We start from the raw sequence: 22,386 nt of genomic DNA, 5'->3' as shown, positions 1-22,386 counted from the left end.
TTGAGCTACCTCAAAGAGGTAAGCCTCCTATGCTCTATACTTACTGAGTAGACCAGTTCTTTCTCTTGGACATTTACAATAACCGAGCAGTCCTTTTGATTTAGGTCCAGCACCAGAGAACACTCCAACACTGCCTGGCATATATGAATGTATTGCAAGCATTCTTGGACATTTCTAGTCCTGCAGATTGAGTACATAAAGACAACCATTCCTTTCCTTTCCCTCTTTCTTTATCCTTTCCTCAGTCAATCTTCCTTCCCGTATTCAAGCAGTGTAGTAACTCAGAATGATGGAACACCCTTTCATGTAAGCTGTTAATATTCTGGCTAGTATTGATGTCATGACATGGCATGTCACTTAGGGAAAATAAAGAGCTGTGATATGCTGAGACATGCTTAAGATTAAGTAGTCAGAGCTATTTGAGCACTGGCCAAACCCAGATGTCATTAATGTCCCAAGGCTTAGTTCTGTCAGCTAAGTTTCTCAACAGCAGACTATATAGCCCTTAGTCATGTGGAATTTACCCTCCACAGGGTTGGCATCTGTGTTTCACATGACCATATAAGAGTGATCAGTACTATGTTGTATCTCATCATAATTAAAAGCTTCTTCTCTTTCTCCTAGGTGTTTGCCCAACTCCTGTGAGCATGGTGGCGAGTGTTCTCAGTCTTGGAGCACCTTCTACTGTAACTGCACAAACACAGGGTACACAGGAGCCACTTGCCACAGCTGTAAGCCACAGACACCTGCTTTCTCTTCTGCCTTCTGCTTCCTTTGCATTTCTTTGTCTGCTGTCTGGGCTTATGTGACCTTGTACTGAGACACACAGTCTGAATTTCAGCATCCAACCAGTTTCTAGCTTCTAGTCCACATCACATTTCATTAAATTCCCAAAGTACAAACACATAATATAAAACAAGAAATAAGGGATTATATAGTTGGAAAGGACAAAAATATGTACAGAAAGCAAAAGATATCTAAGGACAAAATAATACAATAAAATGTAGATGGTGTGACTACTTTCTGGTACCTAACCTGGACGGTATCAGACTCTGAACTTCCTCGAAGTGCAGTATAAGTAGAAGTCGGATCAGTTATTAGATTCTTTGTTGGTACTATGCGATAAAGATATTCTCAGAAACAGCATTGCAGGGCTGTGCTGGGGTTGGCTCTGGTATAGAGAGGCACTCCTCAAGGACATTCCAAAGGGCAGTATTTCATTTGGACATTGCTAAGTGAGTTTCATAGACTGGCTTAGGTACACTATAAATTTGTTCTTACAGTTTGGTGCTGGAAGTTTAAGTTCATGTGGGTTCAAGGATTTGGCATCTAACGGCCTGCTTACTGGTTCACAGACTGTCATCTTCCCTCTGTATTCTCACCCAGCCCCAAGAGTGAACTCTGAACCCCATTGCCTATAATGAAGTCTTTGCTCTCATGATCTTGCCTCCCCCCAAATCTCTATCCCCTAAACCATCCTACCAGGAATTTGTCTTCTGTATGTGAATTTTGGGGGACCACAAGCCTTCAGTCTTAAATTCCCTTTAAGATTAGTTAATGAGGTTGATGGTAGTATAGTGGGTCAGATAATTATTATAGTAATCGTAGTTAATTTTATTGAGCACTTTCTAAATTTCATCTGTGGGTTTAGCACTTTGTGCGTGCTGACTCATTTGGTTCTGATATCACTATGTATGTTATATTGTTGTGAACTAGTTAACTCATGATATAATTCAGCAATATTAATAAACTTCCTATATTTGCTTAAAGGGTATAAGCAGGAGGATACTCCAGAGCTTGAGGTCACAACCAATATATTTTCCTATGTTATAAACCATGTACCCTTTTTTTTTCTACTGAAATGTTTTCTACTGTAATTCTCACATTATTTTTGTGGTCCACTTGTTCAATAAAGGAGCGGCCCACATTTCCACCCTCCACACCCACTGTTTCATATTATTACTCAAATTGTAAGAAACACAGAAGCAAGGGTTGACTTGAAGCAAGAGCATTAGGTGCAAAGTCAATGACCTTACAAACCTGGACAGGTCAACCACACAACTCATTGTTGTGTATGTGTGTCCCTGCCTGAGTAGGAAACAGAATCTGAGACTCTCAGCCCTGGACACCCTAGAGAGGGCAAGAAGCTCTAGTTCAAGGGTAGAAAGACTGTGGTCAAGAGGACTTCTTGGTCCTATCAATCTCTCAAGGGTAATGACCAGCTACTGGTTATATATATTACAGCGCCTCAATTCTACAAACACTCACAGGAGAAGAAACTTCACCTAACTTGTCACCAGAGGCCAAACTGCTCAATCATGTTACCCAGTTACTGAGAGATGGTGCATTTTAATTTTTATAACTTTTATCATTTCCATTATAATGTCTGACTCAAATTTGACAGTTATTAAATGCATTGTAATTGACTCTGCAGGCTGCATTGTCATTTATAAGGGAATGTAACTATAAACACAAACAGCTCTGAGGAGAAACTTGAACGGGAAATAAAAAGGTCATTTGACATGTGACCCATAATGGGATTCTAAAACCAACAGATTAGGTTATAGAGCAAGGTGCTTAAATGGATCTGGAGGGTTTCTGTCAATGATGCTCCGAGAAACAAGGTGAGAATGATGCTACTGGTCATAGAGGTGAGACAAATATGGAGTCTTCTAAAGGTTCTGTTAGAATCCCAGCAGTTGGAAGGCTGAGGCAAGGGCATCATGACTTAGAGGCTAGACTGAGCTCATATTGAGCATTTGTTTTTAAAAAGGAAAGGTTTAAGTTAGAAAGTAACTGTCACATCATAGAAGATCAGTTAGTGAATATCAAAACAAAAGTCTTTCCTGTTTGGGGCTGGAGAGATGACTTGTCAATAAGAACAAGTATTGCTCTTGCAGAAGATCTGAATTCTGCTACCAAGAACCTCTTGAGCTAGCTCACAACCTTCTGGAATTCCAGGTCCAAGGGATCTAACACTTGTGGCCTCCAAAGGCACCCGAACTCATGTGCACATACTCCACCACACACACACACACACACACACACACACACACACACACACATGTAATAGAAAACAATGGACCTGTAGATTTGACTTAGCATTTAAGAGCAAGTAATGCTGCTCTTCCAGGGGACCCGAGTTTTAGATTCCAGCATCTGGACCAGGTGGCTCAAAAGTTCCTCTAACACCAGCTCCAGGGAGATTTGACTCTTCTGGCCTCCTTGGGCATCCGTACACACACACACACACACACACACACACACACACACACACACACCACACCTTCATGTAATTATAAATAATAGAAGTAAATCTTAAAACATATAAAATAAATATTAAAAAGCATTTCTATTATTCTTGCCTACCTCTGTGCTTTGGGGAACCCATCACCATTCCAAAGTAATGTGTATGTCTTTGGGAACCACTTTTAAGGCATTTATGACCGTATGCATATGCTCTCAGAAATATAAAGCTAACCATTTTACATGCCCACTTCAGTGCACAATGCATATCGCTACAAACTACTGTGTGCTTATGTTTCCATCTATGTAATTTAAATATGATAAGTGAAAGCATCATATGGCAGGGCTGGGTGGAAGGAAAGTTCCAGAATTATTTGTAAAATTTATAACTTTGCACAAATTAGCTGCAATGTTTCATGTGGCCTAAACATTCATTAAGACGATTTTCAAAAATTTAAAATTAATTCAGGGAGACTACCCAGGGATTTGTTTTATTTCAGATTTCATGGAATAAAAACCTTAATGGAAGTTACTGGTACATTTGGCCAGGCATTCATTGAGGGGCGTACATTTCACAGCTGTTAATATCAAACCTTATGCGTGGCAAATATATACGCCTATAATAAAAAATTCAATTATGGATCAAAACACAATGAGACCACTTGGGGGCATATTTCATATGAATATTTCCTCTGCTTTGAATCTTAATTGTGTTGAATGCTCATTAAACAGCATTAGAGAAGTTTCATAATTACATTTAAAGCTATAGATGAGGAACTTCGTGAATCGTTTTTCCCTTCGAAGAAAAATGTTTACCTCTAGTTAAGTTGATGTGAGAAAGTAGCATAGTCCAAACATTATTTAAAATGGTCCCATTGCATAATTATTGGGTAGCACCTGATTCGTTCTGAAGGTCACACTACTGTGCCTTCAGATGTTAGGTTATTACAAGGTGATGCTAGAATTAGATATTCTGAAACGGGTACCACAAGCTCCCTCGTTATACTTACAAAGGTCTTAACATTTAAATAGCTGCCTTCTTTTCCCTAGTTCTCTTTACTATAAAAAGTAAGGTAAATTTTCATTTTGATCTGACAATCTCCTTCTCCTTTGGTGATAAAAGTGTCATAAAATACAACCTCATTTTTTTGTATGTTACCCCTTTCATCCATATTAATTTGAAAAGAAAAGAAGGATGGATTTTGTTTTAAAATAGAAATGTTACCTGTTCTCTTGGCTAGTGAAGCAGATAGACTTGGGGATCTCCTGTAAAAAATCTCTTAAAGGTTGAGAGATTTGTTTCGTGTTGTTTCATTTATGATGTCTCTCTTTCCTCTCACGCAGCCGTCTATGAGCAGTCGTGTGAAGCCTATAAGCACCGTGGAAATGCTTCTGGCTTTTACTACGTAGACTCGGATGGAAGTGGGCCTCTGCAACCATTTCTGCTGTACTGCAATATGACTGGTAAGTTAACACACTTCCGTTTCCTAGTTAAATCTGCTTCAATGAACTAATTTTACAAAATTAAAATGACGTAAGTGTGACATTGATCTAATTTGTAACATGGTTGAAATGGGCATTTCTTCTGGCTTCATTTCTGTTGCTGTGGTAAAACACCCTGACAAGAGACAATTTAGGAGAGAGAGGCTTTATTTTACTGTATAGTTCTATATTATAGTCTATTATTTTGGGGGAAGTCATAGCAACAAGAGCTTGAGGCATCTAGTTACATCCCACCCACAGTCAGGGACAGAGATCATAAATATATCCATGCTTGGTGCCCAGCTAGCCGTTACTATCTTGCATATTCTAGGGAATGATGCTGCCCAAGGTGACCTCGGACTCTAGAAGACAATTATCCATAGAGATGCACACAGACCAACCTAATCTAGCTAATCCTTCACTGAGACTCTCTCCCCAGGAGATTCTAGATTGTGGCCAGTGACAACGAAAACTGTCAAAGTACTATTTGGTAAAAAGCAACATGAATATTTAACAGACTTGTTAAATGTTAATAATTTACAATATTGTTAGTCTATATGCATATGGTAACTGAGCAATATAGCTAATGAAAACGTTTGCTATTGTGTCTCAGAACACTAAACTTTGTGACAGCAATCAATACCCAGAAAAAAAAACTGAATAAGATACATTGTTTTAAATACATGTAGCTATGAAATTTATTTGTTTTCTAGAAATTGTATTCTATATAAACTCCGAGAGAAATTAATAGTCAAAGAAAAATGTGTTTGATTAACTTCAACTTTTACCTATGCTACAAAAGAAAACAGAGTGGTCATAAACTTTCAATGTCAGTAACAGATTACAAGTACAAACAGCTGCTCTCCTCTTGCCAGCACGAACACCCTTCTGCTCACCATGGAATAGGAGAGCTAACCCAATACAAGAGAGAGAGAAAAACTTAAGGATGGAAAAGTATGACCTATGCTTTTCATTATTCATAGGTAGTTAAATTATATGTTCAGAACATTCTGAAAAGCCATAGTAAATGATTTTAATTTATAATGATTACTGGATTCCAAATTAACATAAAATTGTTTGTTTCTCTACACCAGTAGTATGCAATTAGAAAATGACCTTTTAGAAGATCGTATCTCCAAGATACGATCAAACTCTCAAATTGTATTAAATACAATAGAGGATATGCAAGCTTTCTCACGGATAGGTGTAAAATGCCCTTTATATGATTTAAAATCCTAGAGGAATAGAGGAATATAAAATTTTCATTAATTAAGAGACTCAACATTGTAAAATGTCAGTTCTTGCAAGATTGATATTGATTTTTAGTACAAACCTAAATTAAAATTCCAGCGGGGAGTGTGTTTGTAGGTTGTTGTTATTATTTTTGGTGAGAATGGGTAATAAGCAGATTTTATACTTTGTGGGCACACATGAAAGGGTCAGAAACAAGTCAGTTTTGAAGAACAGAGCGGAAGGACTCAGTTTTATCAGATATAAACATTGGTAACTGAAACAAAAGAGAGACTTCATAAACAGATTTCCTATGTGCAGATAATTGAAGTTTTACAAGGTGATACTGATGGGTGATGAGGAAGATAACCTTTTCAACAATTGATACCAAGGGAAATTGTATATAAACACCAAAAAGAGAAGGCATGTTTATCCTTCCTTTATCAAACACAAAACGATGAATTCTGGGTGTATTGTTATGTCCAATATGACAGCCACATACTACTTAAATTAAGATTAGTGCCAAGGTTCAATGAATTCAAGTGTAATTTACCAATACAAGAAAATGAGTACTGTAACTAAAAGCAATTAATTGCTTATTAAGTTCTAACCTGTATAGTAGTAAGGAATACACTGGATGTACACAGAACATTTCCTCCAGGTCAGGAAGTTACCCCACACAACATTGCAGCAGGACATCCGGATTTGTGAAGCAAGCAAAGGAAAGGGACAATTTTGAATAGAGTCAAGCATCGTTTTGGAGGAAGATTTGCCCCTGGAAATCTAGTTGCAAATATCCAAAGAAACAACATTCCAGATAGAAGCGATAACAAATACTAAGTCCTTAGACCTCTAGGCATATGCAGAAACCAGCAGCAAACCCATGTTAGCTTGAGGATGACTAGGGAGGAGGGCCCAGTGAAGGATGAGGAGAGTCAACTAGACGGCATAAGAAGTGAGTGAGGCAAGATGCATACATTTCAAGCAGTCATATATGATGTGTTCGACCTGACCTCCTCTGACAGGACCATAGCTACTCTCACATTGGCTAATGCCTGTCCAGGGGCAAAAATACAATAGATACAGAGTGGAAGTTAGGAGACCATTTTGAAAGCATAGATGTATTCGCTATTTCCCTACTGTTTTGATAAAAGTAAGACAACTTATAGAAGGAACAGGTTTGCAGGGTAGGGGGGCTATAGTTCTAGAGTACGAGATTCCATGATGGCAGAGCAGAGGTAGCAGGCAGCAGGTGGCTGAAGCCGCAGCAAGGAACCCACATTTCAAGCCACAAACAGAAAACAGAGAGTGAGCACTCAACGTGGCATGAGTCTTCTGAAATCACAACACCTGCCCTCAGTGACAGGCTTTCCCACACGTCACACTTCTTAATCCTTCTCAAAGAAACACCATCTGGGGACCACATATTCCCATGCTAGAGACTTAAGGAAAATGGTTCATGCGAATCCTTAGAGCAGATGTCCAGGGACAAGCTGATGGTGGTGCTATTGCCCCTGAACATTACCAATGCAGATGGGGCAAAGAAACTCGCCTTGTGTGTGGAATACACATGAGTCATGAGAAAACCCAAAGAACCATGATCTACTTAGACAACCAAAGTATGAATGTTATCGGAGATGGGATCAGGAAAGGTTTGAAGAACGGAGAGAAGAAACTCCATATAACTCAGGTTCAGTTGAAGATGTTTGTCACACAATCAAACAATATGTTAAGGGGATAGCTGGAGAGGCGAAACAATAGGTCTTCCCTAACACATAGTTCTCAAAATGACAGGGTAGTGGTACGGTCTGCATGATACATATTCCCAGACAATAGCCAGGGCTTTCTGCCTCGTAGATCAAGAGGGCCATAGAACCATAGATACTCTTTCCAAATAATTATTTTATGTACACAGGTTTCGAGTTTCTGTTTTACACCTAAGACTCCCAAATTTTTGGATGACTAGACTAATTTGCCCTGTAAAAATTAAACACACTGAAAAAAGAGTTCACAAAGAACAAAAGAAAACTGTCCATGTAAGCTATGCACTTGAGTGTCCCAATTAATTTTTAAACTTGTCCAGTTTGTATAAGACAGATTGAGTCAGAATTAACAGCAATGCCCCTGCAAAACTAATAATCTTGTGTCACCATAAATGCTTCATGAGCCATTCATCTACATATGAGGCCTAAGTTGTGATACTAAAAATTAGATTTCCGTAAATAATAAATATCTCTGGGTTTTGAGGCTTCCAGGAACACACACATGCTCACGTGCGTGCACACGCACAAGGAGTGGTGGGGGTAGAGGTAGGGGAAGTTAGTTGTTTCTTGATTTGTGGTCGTCATGTTCCATAAAATAACCATGGACATTAGATTAAAAAGTACTAAATCATTGCTCCTAAGAGGAGCATAGTAAGATAGGTTTTCAAGAGTCTTTGGTATTGATGTATTCTCTTCAATAAATCAATACTTAATCTTGTTTTATATGTGTTTAAGGTTAAGGAAATCTCTCTCTTTTTCACACACACACACACAGAGAGAGAGAGAGAGAGAGAGAGAGAGAGAGAGAGAGAGAGAGAGAGAGAGATCTGTGATTCATTAACATTGAATTTGTGACCCAAAACTTCTGGGCAGTGCTAATCTAATATATTTTATGTTCCAGTCATGGTTTCATCCTAGTGATAATCCTCAGTGCCTCGGCAGCATTAGGCAACCATTTTAAACAGCAATGTCACCAACCAGAGAAGGGGGAAGGATTACAAAATAGACCATAACTACATTCGTTTATGATATGAGAACTGAAACAGGAGACAGGGAGCAGCTATTTCTTGAGCTTTAGCTGGGAATACATAGATTGAGAACTCAAATTGCTGGTACTCTGTGCATGTCTACAGATGAATGGAGAATGTTGGGGTAACAAATAAATTTTGAGCAAGTGGGTGAATTCAGAAATAATGAAGATCTATAAATGATGGGACCCACTATCTCATATGCTGCCATGGATAATAATTCAGGCAGGCATCACCAAATGCAAATTACTGAATTACATCTGCCAGATGTTGAGGGCAGAGACACATTTGTTCAGGGACAGCTACATGTCTCCAGAAGCTTCAGACTATTGAAACGTAGTCCAACAAAAGAAGCAACTCAGAATATAACAACCCCCAGCAAGAAGCAGGAGAAGCACTGTGTTATAATGTGAAACTCTCCTTGGTTTTTTATTTTTCTTTTTTCCTTTTATTTTATTTTAAAAAAGAAAACAAACATATCTTTTTTTCATTTTACATACCAATCCCAGTTCCCACTCTCTCCCCTCCTCCCATTCCTTCCACCTTCCCTTCACCCCTGCCATCCACCCCTCAGAGAGGATAAGGCACATTGCTTTGAAAAACCAAGGCCCTCTCTACTATATCTAGGCTAAGCAAGGTGTCCATTCAAAGAGAATGGGTTCCAAAAAGCCAGTACACGCAGTAGGGATAGTTCAATTTACATTTCTTAGATCATACTCCATTGCAGGAAGGAACCTGGAGGTTTTTTATTTTTGCAAATGAGGAAACCAAGACTCAGCAAGTGCCAGTGTGGTAGGTTGGCGGTATCAGGTGGGAACAGGCAAGAACACAAACCTTAGTACCTTTTCTTGCAGCCTGGAGCCTTTTCCATGTTTGATCAGTGCCTTGTTCCTTGTCTCATTTTGTTACTCAAATCAGGGAGAGCAGTCAAGAATACCAGGCACAGTGCTGATTCAATGACTTTCAAATGCGTGGCTTAGAAAACGAATAGACATTTGAAATCAGTGTGAAGGAAACGATTCCAAGTGGATTAAAAGAACCCGAAGCATTACCAGCTAACTGACACAAACAAGCAAACAAAAATCCCGATCTTGAATGGGTAATTTCTTAAGTCACATTAAAGACCAAATTTCTTTGCCAATTGAGCATCCTAAATATAATTTAAAAATGGAATTAGATGGGTCCTTGGCGATGTTGCTGTTTGGTGGAAGGCGGTTGTATTCCATTCTAAACTCATTGTGTTTGCTTTAATGAAATAGTTTTATGTTTAAGCAGTTTCTCTTTATCAAATGTTGCATTGTAAAGAAGATTGCTTCAGCCAGAGCTGAAGCCAGGGCTTTCCAACCCTTGACAAGTGGAAATGCTGTGTCTTCAACTCCCCACTCCCTCCTGTATTGTCAGGTCTTTCTGGGCTTGAATCTCTGCCTTTCTACCAGGCAGATCCATGTAATTTTATCATAATGATGTGGAGAAATCAATGTTTCTTGGAAAAAAGGAGTCTTTCTGGGGAGCTTGTGTTCCAAAAAAAATTTTGATGGCTTCCAAAGTTCTCCCAAGCCTGTGACTTTCAGATTTTTGTAAATTCACAGAATGAGATTCTCAGGCAGAGTGGGAGTTTTAGGGTGAGCTTTATCACAGATGCATAGATGAGACCTTAGTAGAGAGAAGGAGAGCCACATTGTTTGAGCTAGGCATGGAGGTCAACCGCATGGCAGGGAGGAGAGCTTCAGATTCTGGAGACAAAGTCCAAAGTACCAAAGGCAGCACAGCACAGGCAGGCTCTGGCTGGCATCTGAAAGAGGACCCAGAAGAAAGGAAAGAGAGGAAGTGATATTTTCTGAGTCAGGACACAGAAACCTGGGCAGACCCAACAGAACCTCATGGTGCCTCATAGGGACTGGACTAGTGGGTGGGAATCCTGGGAAGAAAAAGTACCTTATCCGTTAAAGAGATAATTGTTCCTCCTATCTCATTAGCATGGCTTAATATAAACCGGTCTTCTTGGCTATGCCCAACTAGATGAACTTTTAAGGGAGGAGACTTCCAATCCTTTGACTAGAAAACAACTTTCATTTATTGGGCTCTCAGAGCTATTCTAACAATAAGACAAGGGTGCTAGGTCTTACAAAAGTAGCATAATTGTTTTTACTTTGGAGATTTCGGGCTTCAAGTTTTGTTAGGAGCCATGTAGGTTAGGGTTGTTAGGAGCCATGTAGGTTAACAGGGCGCCTTTGCTAGAGGGCAGCTAGCTGTGCATGCATTCAGGCTGTACCCTATCACTAGCGGGCCCTGCTTTTCTTCCCTCTTGCTTTCCAGAATGCACTACTCCCTACCTGCTCTTTCCAGTCTTTAGCACATCTATCACCCTCTGCTATTAAACACAAGGCACCACAGCATTGCAACTGTGTTGCTTAAACAGCAGGTTTTTTTTTCTTTATACTGTTATCACCCTAAAAAATAGCAGCCAGCCTCAGGTAAATCAAGGCCTTAATTACTCAGTTGCTTTATTTACAATTCATAGTATTAGCAATCTCTGCAGGGAGAGACACTGGCAAACTCAAATTACCATTCTATTTTTTATTTTAAGTCCGTAGATTTTTCTGCCCGTTTCAGCAGTCTCTTCTTGTTCATTATTGGCCTGCGTCTCCTTACTCCATAACTCATGTTGCATTTAGCAAGGAATAATTTTTCAGAAATGAAAAGCTTAACTCTAAAAGAGACATTAAGGTAAATACTTAAGAGCAGATTTTAGAGATTTTGTTGAACGTATTATTAGCGAAGAGATGACTTCCCTGTTAAAGCTGGTTCAAAAGAGAAATCGAATAACAGACACTCACACACATTAGAAATATTAATATTATTGTGTAAGGGGAGGCCACATCGGTTTCTTTCCCTGCAGGGGAGGCAAGTCAATAGATTGTCAACCAAATGGAAGTTGCTTGTCTAGCCACAGGACTTACTGATAACCTGCAAGGAAACAATGTTTTTCTTTCTAAGAACGTTAGATAAACTGGCAACAAGCACAACAGCTAAACAAAACAACACACATGCACAGAACGACTAGGAGGTTGAAAAGGTGGTCAAAGGTAGGCTTGTCTTGGAAGTTCCAGATAGGAAACTGCTCTAGAGCCATTTAAAGGCTTGTCTGCTGCCCACCCTTAGGGGTAATTGATATCAAAGGACTTGTAACTTCCCAGGTACAGATTTGTGGTACTCTAGAGCCACAGTGCTCCTCACGATGGAAGGGGTATACTCATCATCCTCCAGACGACATGGGCCTCTCATGTCTGGGCTCCTGTCTTGTGATTTAGCTGCAGCACACACAGGGGCATATGGCACTCAGTGTCAAGGCATGTGGGAAATGGGGGTGTGAGGAATCTAAGCTGCTAAGAGTCCCTGTAAGAAATGGTCCCCAATAAAGAGTACTTCCAGGTCAGCTAGGAAAGGCAGATGGGTAAGTAGATGATAGTAGGTGACGGAAGGATGGCCTAGGTGACGGAAGGATGGCCTGTGACAGATAGATGATAGATGGATAGATGCTAAATGAATGTATGCTTGGGGACAGATAGATACACAGATGATGGTTTATAGACGGATAGATAGATAGTTGGCTGATAAATGGAAGATATTCATTATATGTTTGAGTAGATAGATAAATAAATAGATGAAAGTTTATAGATGAATTTTATCCAAGTGATAGATAAAGAATAGGTAAATAAGTTATGAGTATGTGATGACTTTGATGAATGGATGATTGATAGATTATATATGAGTGGATAGATGGCTTGGCAGATAAATGGATTAATAAATAATATGTAGACATGGTAAATAGGTGAACAACAGTTGGATTGGTTTTAGATAGATTATAGATGGATGAATAATATATATATATAATAATATATATATATAGTTGATGCATAGCTGGTAGATGGATATATGATAGGTAAAAGATGGGTAGGTAATAGATACAAAGATGATAACGTACAGATACATCTATTGAAGTTAGGTAGTTGATAGATGTCAGATGGACATAGGATAGGTAGATAAATGATTGGGTCATAGATGGATAGTTGAGAGACGAAGGGCGTTATCTGCATATATGGCAGAATAACTTGTTGGCTTGAAAGCAGACCTGTCACAGATTCACACTTTACCATAGTTTGTCCTCCTTTCTGCTGTTGGAGAGTTATAAGCCACTTCAATGGCAGTGGAAGTTTCAGAGTCACTGCATAAGAGAATGAGATGACCTGGGCTGTGCTCTAACCTAGATATCACACCATTTTTTATTCCTCTGTTTCTTTATTTGATGATGCCCTCATTTCCCCAGCACATGCTTTTTGCATGTGCCAGACTGTGTGCTGGGGACAGAACAATTAGCAATGTTAAGTAATGTCGGTGATCTCAGACTGAGAGTTCCCAATAAAGCAAACCACAGTCCTTGCATTTTTATTATTATTTCTAAGGCCATGCCAGATACCTCAGCTAGCACAATCATGTCTGCATGACAAGGAAGATGGCTCTAAGCTCAGAGTTTCCCAGGATCCTCCTATTAAAACCTACACAGGTGATTTGGGCCAGACCTAACTGCAGGACCTCACTTCCTTTGCTGAAAATCTCCAATGAGTTCATGTCTCCTTTGCCTTGGAGATGTAGGTGGTCTGCTGAGAACGATTTCTCCTTAACTGCACACTTAGTAGCATTTTGTATCAGAATATAAAACTGCTTACAGAACCTCTCCTAATATCTGCTGGCTTCAGTATTTCCAAAACGGAACATTTATAAGAGCTGCCATTGAATGGCTGCCATGCATGATGGCTTTAACCTTTCTCAGTCACTTTAGAAAAAAAAAAAAAACAAACAAACAAACAGGGAAGCAGAACTATATGAAGGTCCCTCTTAATGCGACCCCAAAGGCCCCAAGCCGGTTCATTGTCTTGCTCTTTTGAAAGCTACTCAGCCAGAGTTAAGCTTCTTCATGCCTAGCAGCAGATTCACCCAGAGAAAAGGCCACTGGTTTTGTTGAACAATGAGAGCCCAGTCTGAGGGAGGCCAGGGTGACTGGAGTTGCTTGCTTAATAATAACCTTGAGCCTCCAACAGCTATGGTTGAGTCAGCAAAATCTGTAGGATTTCTGACCTAGCCTATTGACTGGTTCTGCCAATTCATTTCAAACTTGGAAGGGAAGGCTGAGATTTTATTTTTTTCCTTCGCTTTCTGAAGGGCACAGTCCTATGCCAGCTGTACAACACTATGTGATGCCCTATCATCCCTGTTCTGCAGGCCACCCACAATTAATTTCCTTAGCTTTATATATAATGCCCTTCTGGAGAGAAGAGGCCTACTGATTGTACCCTAAGCTGAAATGTAAAGGAGAAATGAAAGGACCAGCAGACATTTCACAGAAAACAATGATCCACGAACAGAGGGACATGAACACTGAATTGTTCCTGACTCATTTCACACGATTTATTTGATAATTCCAAGAGTGATGGGTGGAGAAACTGTCAAACTTTATCCCTTTGTCTTGTTTCAATTGCTGATTCCTGTGACTATATTATAAACATGGGGCGAGATTCTATACTTTTTTACGACTTTCCCCCAATTTGGCATATTCATTGATTCACTAGTGCCTATAATCCTAGTTCCAGGGAATCTGATGCCCTCTTCTGGCATCCAAGGTACCTACACTCGTATGCACGCACACACACACACACACACACACACACACACACACACACACATATGCACACACACACACCTCTCTCTCTCATACACACACACACACCTTTCTCTCTCTCACACACACTTTTTAAAGGAAGGATGAGATATATACTCATATTGGTTGAAGAGAGATTTAAAATTCTGATTTCATTTTTGCTGGTAACATGAATATTTGGAAGAGTAAACAATTTTATTTTTACATCAGGCAGTATAAGCTCTTTTACTAATTGTAGCATTCACTTTTTCACATTGTAGGATTAATGTAATTCAATGTATATAAACAAATAATGTTTTACATGTAGAACATGTAGCATTTTTTTTTTTCTTTCTTGAAGATCAAAAGAGTGATGTTCCTTTAAAAGGCTAGCCTGTCGGAGTTACTAGATGAACATGACTAGGAAAACTCAATAGTTCTGATTTAATAACTTCATCACAAATATTGCTGTGGTTAAATAACATAAGGCATAAGCAAAATCACGGCAAATGCATGGTGTTAGGATACATTTCAGGGAAGAGAGTCATTTTGCTACAATTTTAAAAACTTGAGGATCCATTTGTGTTGATTCTCTCTCAGAGAGATTTGATGACTGGAAAGACTTAACCCAGATAGAAGATGATTTTGATTTTCTTTATTTATTTTAACTTTTGCAGACTAGTGATGGTCTCCTCTCTTTCTTCCCCCATTTCTGCATACAAGAAACGGCATGGACCATCATACAGCACAACGGGTCTGACTTAGTGAGAGTCAGGAACGCTCATTCCGAGAACCCACACACTGGGGCTTTTGAGTATGCGGCCAGCGTGGAACAGCTGCAGGCCTCCATTAACCGCGCAGAGCACTGCCAGCAGGAGCTCGTGTACTACTGCAAGAAGTCAAGACTCGTTAATCAGCAAGGTGGGTAAACTGAGGCGCCTGGCTTGCTCCCTCGATGAGCTCCTGACGATTTTAATTCCACCACCATGCTAAGACTGCACACTTAGCAAACGTGTGACAGTCGGGAGGTCTCGGGGATGCTTTTGCCTGGAGAAAAGTACAAGGTCAAGTTACACGAGCTTCGTCCAAAGCCCTGATTGCTTTCTCACTCCCCTCCTGGCCTTAATTGGATAACTGTGCAGTAAAGGCTTCATTCTGGTACTAGATGAATGGAGACGGTGTTTATCCCTATAGACAGCAAGTGGCCAATAAGATTTATTTTATCAAGGACAAGAGCTAATACAAATATGACTTAGTTTTCTCAAACTGACTTGTTTTCTTTCATGAACTGTTGACAGCTAGCCTCTAGGTACAGCTGAAAATTAGGAAAAGCTGCTAGAAATAGTGGATTCAGCTGCTCGAGCAGAAACAAGAAAAGCATCTGAACTCATACATTCTAGTAAGAACCAGTCCAGTCTCAATCCTGTCTAGTTTGTTTGTTTGTCCCTTCCCTTAGTTTTTCGAGACAGGTTTTCTTTATGTAACAGTACTGACTGTTTTGGAACTTGCTCTGTAGAGTAGGCTGGCCTCAAACTCAGAGATCTGGCTGCCTCTGCCTCCTGAGTGCTGGAATTAAAGGAGTGTGCCACCACAGCTCGGCCTGTCTGGGGTTATACTTTTTTTCATTGATTTTTATTGAGCTCTACATTTTTCTCTGCTCCCCTTCATGCCTCTTCCCTCCCCTCCAACCCTCTCCCAAGGTCCCCATGCTCCCAATTTACTCAGGAGATCTGGTCTTTTTCTACTTCCCATGTAGATTAGATCTATGTATATCTCTCTTAGGGTCCTCATTGTTGTCTAGGTTCTTTGGGATTGTAATTTGTGGGCTGGCTTTCTTTGCTTCTTTATGTTTAAAAACCACTTATGAGTGAGTATGCGTGATAATTGTTTTTCTGGATCTGGGTTACGTCACTCAAAATGATGTTTTGTAGCTCCATCCATTTGCCTGCAAAATTCAAGATGTCGTTATCTTTTTCTGCTGTGTAAGTATTCCATTGTGTAAATGTACCGCATTTTCCTTTTACACCCTCTCCTTCAGAACATTTCATGATTCAAGTATAGTCTTGGCATCGATCCTCAGTGTTAGAACAGACTTTGATGAGGTCATTCTGAAGCAAGTGAATGGTGCTCTCATTATTTTGTCTTGCCTTCAGATTATCTAATACATAAATCTTCATGGGGGAACTTAACCCTTCGGGGGAGAGGAACTAGGAGAAACTGGTATATATATATGCATATATATACACATATATGTACATATGTGTATGTATATATATATGTATATATGTGTATATATATATATATATATGAATTTTGCTTCCACTCTGATATCTTCTCTTTAAACAGGTTGACTGTCTTTTCCTGCTCATTTATGCAACACAAACTTTCTGCTTGGATTCAAAGGCCACATGCTGTGCAGTCTTTTTGCCATCCTTTAACATGGAGCTTTATATATACTCGAATATATTTTTTCTTTGGAAATTAGGATTCTAAGACATCTACTCCACCTTGTTTACTCTTGTTTGTTAGCCTAACATGGGCTTCGATTCCAGATGGGCTGTTGAGGAAACTTTTGAGAAGTATACTTTCTGTGACTATCAAACGGCATGCGGGACATCCACACTAACAATGGCACAGCTGGATTGACATCCGGTGGCTGGATCTTCCTTTTCTAGTTAAACTTCTTTTCTCTTTACTCTCTGGCTACTTACTGCAGGATTATTTTTCTCTACAATATGCAAGTTCCCACCTCCTCTTCCTCTTTTCCAGAATGTTCTCCTTTAGTCTTTTATTCATTCAACCCCATCTTGCTGGTTTCAATCAAATATCATACCCTGACAATTCAACTCTGTCTAGGAAGAAGAGCCAGATTGTTGAGTGCAAATCACAAGAGTTATTTAGATATGAGGAGAGAGCTAGCTTCCTGTTCTAGGTCTCTCATTGACCAGACACAAATCTGGGGTGGATAAGCCCTAATTCATCAAGAAGATAACTTTTCTAGCAAGGTGCTGCCAGCACAGGCCTGCATGTGATAGTATTCGGCTCGATTGGCACACACGATGAGACATACACGAACCAAGCCCTGTTCATTCTCTGCCATTCTTTGTGATTACAATGAAAATATGCATATTATTCATATTTTAATATTTATGCTATTTCACATCGCATAATGCTCTGTGTGTTTGTCTTCATCACACATGGCAAGATTCCTTTTTGCTTTTTTGTTTTTTTTTAAACTGGATAATATTCCATTGTGTATATAACCCATCTTCTTTGTGCAACCCACCCTCAGTGGACAATTAGACTGCTTGTGTGCTCTAGCTATCTTGAATAACTCTGCAGTGGTCCTGGAAATCTCGCCGAGAAGGTAGAAGTCGTTATGCAAAGTGAAACAAGCCAAAAACAAGAGTGCAAATACTACATCATCTTAATTGTATATAGAACCTGAAAAGGCTGCATTCATAGAAACAGAGAATGGAAAAGTAACTACTGAAAAACAAGAGGGAAATTAGAGCAGGGGGCCACAAGGTGAGTTACAGCTAGGCTCTTAATTTACAGCAGTGTGGTAAAGATGGTTAATAATATCACAATTTGTACTTGAAATTTACTAGGAGAAAAGATATGTTCAGTACATACACAAACACACATGCATGTACCTAGGTAAAGTGATAGTTATGATAGTTAGCTCACAAAGTATTGGTACAATTTCCATGTATTAACTTCAACTCAATCAATCTGAAAACTACACATAAGGGAAGAAAATCACTGAAAGCACAAATGAGTCATATGCTAAGAAAACCAACAGATGGGATCTGCAAGGTGATAAAAAAAACAGGTTGGAAAGTAAGGAGGAGGATCTTCAACACCTTCAGTACCAGCAGAACCTTCTAAGATGCTGCAGCCAAACTTGAGACTATACTACCCGTGTTAGTTATTTCCCCTATTGCTATGATAAAACAATCTGAGGAGAGCAAGTTAGGGGAAGGAAGGGTTTATTCTGGCTCACAGTTTGAGAGTGCAGTCATGGTAATGGCGAGTCCTAATAGCTGGTGGGAGCATCACCCCTCCCCCCCCCCCCCCATGGACAGCAGACATGCTGGATGCTGGCCCTCAGCTGGCTTCCTCCACTGTGTGAGCCCAAGAACTAAGCCCAGAAAATGATGTCTCCCATCTTCATGGTTGTGGGTTTTCCATATCAGTTAACCTAACTGAGAAAATGCATGCTAAGCATAGTCAAGAAGCTCACCAAATCTATATACTTCCTCACAGGTGTCTTTGGAAGCTTTTCTTCTAGATCAGCAATTCTCAACTTGTGGGTAACCACCCCTTTGGTGGTCAAACAACCCTTTCACAATGGTCACATACCAGATATTTGCATTATGATCCAAAACAGTACCTGAATTACAGTTATGAAATAGCAATGAAAATAATTCTATGGGAGATGCCATGTTTCACCCTGATCTGCTCACACAATTTTATTTTAATTAAAAAATGTTTCTTGTATATTTAAAAATTCATGAATACATTTATTTAAATTAGTGACTCGTCAGTAAGTCGAGGATGAACCCAAACATATTTGATGACTTTAAAACATTTGGCAAAAGCTGGTGAAATGATTCAGTAGGCTAAGGGAATTGCCACTAAGCCTCATAGATTTCTCTGACCTCCATATGCATACAGGTACTCAGCACAATATATATATATATATATATATATATATATATATATATATATATGTGTGTGTGTGTGTGTGTGTGTGTGTGTGTGTGTGTGTGTGTGTGTAATATGTATATTATGTATGTAATATACAAAGCATTGAGCAATTTATCTTCTATAGTAAAGATCAGAAATATAACTGTAAAATATGATTTAGTTTCTTTAAAGATAGCAATCTAATTTTCCTCAACCTATGAACATAAAGTATTTTAAGCAGTGTGCCTTAATATTCCTAGAAAAATTTTCAAGTAGGCTTAACTGTTGATGAGTTGTAAGTTAATCAAGCTAGAAGTAGAGTATTGAGGTTAACAGCATCACGTAACACAAGCTTCCTAATCCCCCCCCTTCTTTTTTCTCCACTTAAACATGATGGGTGTTTGTATTGATGCTGGGAGAGAAGCTGTCAGTATTCGCATAAGGTCTACTTAATAGTAGGTTAAAATAGGCGCTGTATTAGTGAGAAACGTATGAATGCGCAAAAGCTCCAGAGCCCCCGTGGGAATGATGGTGACTACATAAAGATTTGAAAGTCAAGAGGAAAATGCCCGCTCCTTCGCGGGGAGCTGAGCGATTTGAGGTTGCTTGTGTTCTTCTTTTGTTCTCTGTCTCCAGACACTATGATTCCTTTCCTTAGAACTTTTTTTCTCAGCTGAGATGGATTGCCTGCATGCCTCACCTCCCTTTCCCCAAATCCTCTGCTAAATGTTCTGTCTTCTCCTTGCTTGAATTCCTTGGCATTGTGTTTAGTCTTGGCTCTGGGAAGAAGCTGGTAGCTGAACATTTATCGTAGAAAGAGATGCGTTTAGCTAGGGGAAACTTTTTTTTAACTGTAATATTCGCTTCAGGCATGAAGATTTTTCAGTATTATTTCTCTAGTCTTCAAATAAATAGCCAAGCCAATAAATGGAAGAGAAAATACAGACTTCCAGATAAATACTAAATCATGACAAAGGATTGCTATTACATGCCTGATGTCTAATAAACAGCTAGTATATTTTAACCAATAAATATATGGAGACAAATCAGTGCCTTTTTGTAACATTCCAGAATGTTTAGATGGGTGTTTTGTGACTTAGAATCAATTTTATTTCACTATATTAATTACCACAGTTCATATTTTGATGCCAATTTCTTTTAAATATTATTTTTTTTAAAAAAAAAGTTGTGAGAACTCTCTCTCGTGATTAAATGTGGACTGATGGTTTCTATTTAAAGAACAATGTATCGTTTATCTAGAACTGACAATAAGGGGTTGGAGAGCAAAGAGCACACATTGAAGACCTAGTCAGTTCCTACCACCCACATAAGGTGGCTCACAATGAACTGCAGCTCCAGTTTCAGAGGCTCTGATGACCCCTTCTAGACACCTGCATGCATAGGATGTATGTTCAATTGTGCAGGCACGGACACTTACTCATGAAGACTGAGTACATAATGATTTTTAATGATTATAAACTGGCATTTTAAAAAAGGGACTTCAAGTGTTTTGTAAGATTTTCTTCCCAAATGCTGTCAGTTACAGTACTGAGGGCATAATTGCACCGAATCAGTCCCTTTCTGTCTGTGTCTTTGTCTCTTCCTCCCTCTCCGTGTGTCTCCATCTCTTTCCCTCTCTCTGTCTCTGTCTCCTTTCCTCCCTCTGACTCCTCAAGGCCACCTTTCTTTTAATGACTAAGGAAGAAGGAACAATGCTCTAAGATGGAGGAAGATGATTCATCCCTGCCACTTGTCTTTCAGATGGAAGCCCTCGGAGCTGGTGGGTGGGAAGAACCAATGAAACACAGACCTACTGGGGAGGTTCCCTGCCTGTGCCTCAGAAGTGCACCTGTGGCTTGGAAGGCAACTGCATCGATGCTCAATATCACTGCAACTGCGATGCGGACAGGAGCGAATGGTAACTTCCCTTTCAATTATATCAAGGGTATACAGCTAGGTGAATGCAAAGGAAAGAATTAGGTAGAACTATGTTTGGATGATACATGGTACAGTCATTCCAATTCTACAGGTTCAGACAGCAAGATTTCAGAAGCTATTTTAACAGTGAACCACATATTTTGTTTATTTTATTTTTATTGTATGAGAAAACCAATGTGTCTGTGACATGAGAGTTGCAATTCTCCAAAGATCCTTTCAGTGTAAATAACAGCCCTTTCTATTTCTGCAGTATTATGTAACCAATTACCAAAGCACATCTCATTAACATAGGCTGCAAACTTCAGAAGCACGAATTTGTAGATTTTGAATTATTATAGTTCTGAGCAATTGTTTTAGCATGTATTTCTTTTATATTTTTAAAGGATAAAGTATGCCAGAAAAAATATGTTATATGGATAATATCTTCAAAATGAAATCTATGACATTTAGGAATTTCAAAATCTAAAGTATTTTTCTAAGCAGAACCTATAAGGAATCATAGAGCTCTGATTGAATTTTTATAGGGAGAATATTATTTCTCACCCAGACTGCTTTTTGGACTGGAGAGGGTGGAGGAGTGGGAGTAGGGGGAGGAAAAGGGGAATGGGAGGAGGGGAGGAGGTGGAAATTTTTAATAAAAAGAAAAAAAAGAGTATCATTTCTCTCACCCAAATTCTACATTAAGGAAGGAGGTGGTCTGGCAGAACATGGAGGAAGGGTGAATATGATCAAAAACATTGTATGGAATTCTGTAAGAACAAATATTTACTCCCTTTGAATAATAACCGTTTTTCTTAATATATTCAGGAAAATTGTTCACATACTGAAAGCTGTAATTGTAAATGGGTAAAATGTTATTAATATTGCTGAACAACAACAAAAAATTAACCTAAACACCACTGATAACCCCTAAGTGTCTTCACAACACATTACTAATTAAAACTAGTTTTTTTTTAAAAAAAAAGAGTTTAAAACATCTCATATTCCTTTCAGTTTATAGGTGAATAAACATATATGTCTATATGTATACACACACACACACACAACTATGTTTTTACAGACACAGGAAAATATTACAAAAATAAGTTTCTGGTGCTCTGCAGAGAGGACTCAACAGATAAGGGCACTTGTAGTTAAATCTGGTGACCTGACTTCAGTCCTTGTGACTCACGAGGAGGTAGGAGAGAAGCAATTGCTGCAAGCTGTCCTTGACTTTCACACACATGCCAAGGCATGCATTTCTTAAACAGAGTTTAAATAGATGAATGTTGTAATGATAATAATAATAATAAATGTAATAAATAAATATTTG

The 22,386-nt window shown here is 39.1% G+C and overlaps 1 protein-coding gene across 4 annotated transcripts in view; it reads left to right on the top strand.

The window, feature by feature from the left end:
- Positions 1–22,386, top strand: part of Cntnap4 (contactin associated protein family member 4) — a 298,486-nt gene that overhangs the window by 211,528 nt on the left and 64,572 nt on the right. For all 4 annotated transcript variants that reach the window (XM_041650847.1, XM_041650845.1, XM_041650846.1 and 1 more), the window contains exons 11-14: positions 625–731; positions 4,591–4,710; positions 15,168–15,365; positions 20,898–21,054. In XM_041650847.1, the coding sequence (XP_041506781.1) occupies positions 625–731; positions 4,591–4,710; positions 15,168–15,365; positions 20,898–21,054 (582 nt within the window). The remainder of the gene's footprint in view (positions 1–624; positions 732–4,590; positions 4,711–15,167; positions 15,366–20,897; positions 21,055–22,386) is intronic.

This window comes from Microtus oregoni, unplaced genomic scaffold (genome assembly GCF_018167655.1).
Source record: "Microtus oregoni isolate MIOR12 unplaced genomic scaffold, Mior012 000004F_ref0000308, whole genome shotgun sequence".
Taxonomy (NCBI): Eukaryota; Metazoa; Chordata; class Mammalia; order Rodentia; family Cricetidae; genus Microtus; species Microtus oregoni.
This window is presented reverse-complemented; position numbering and strand designations above follow the sequence as displayed.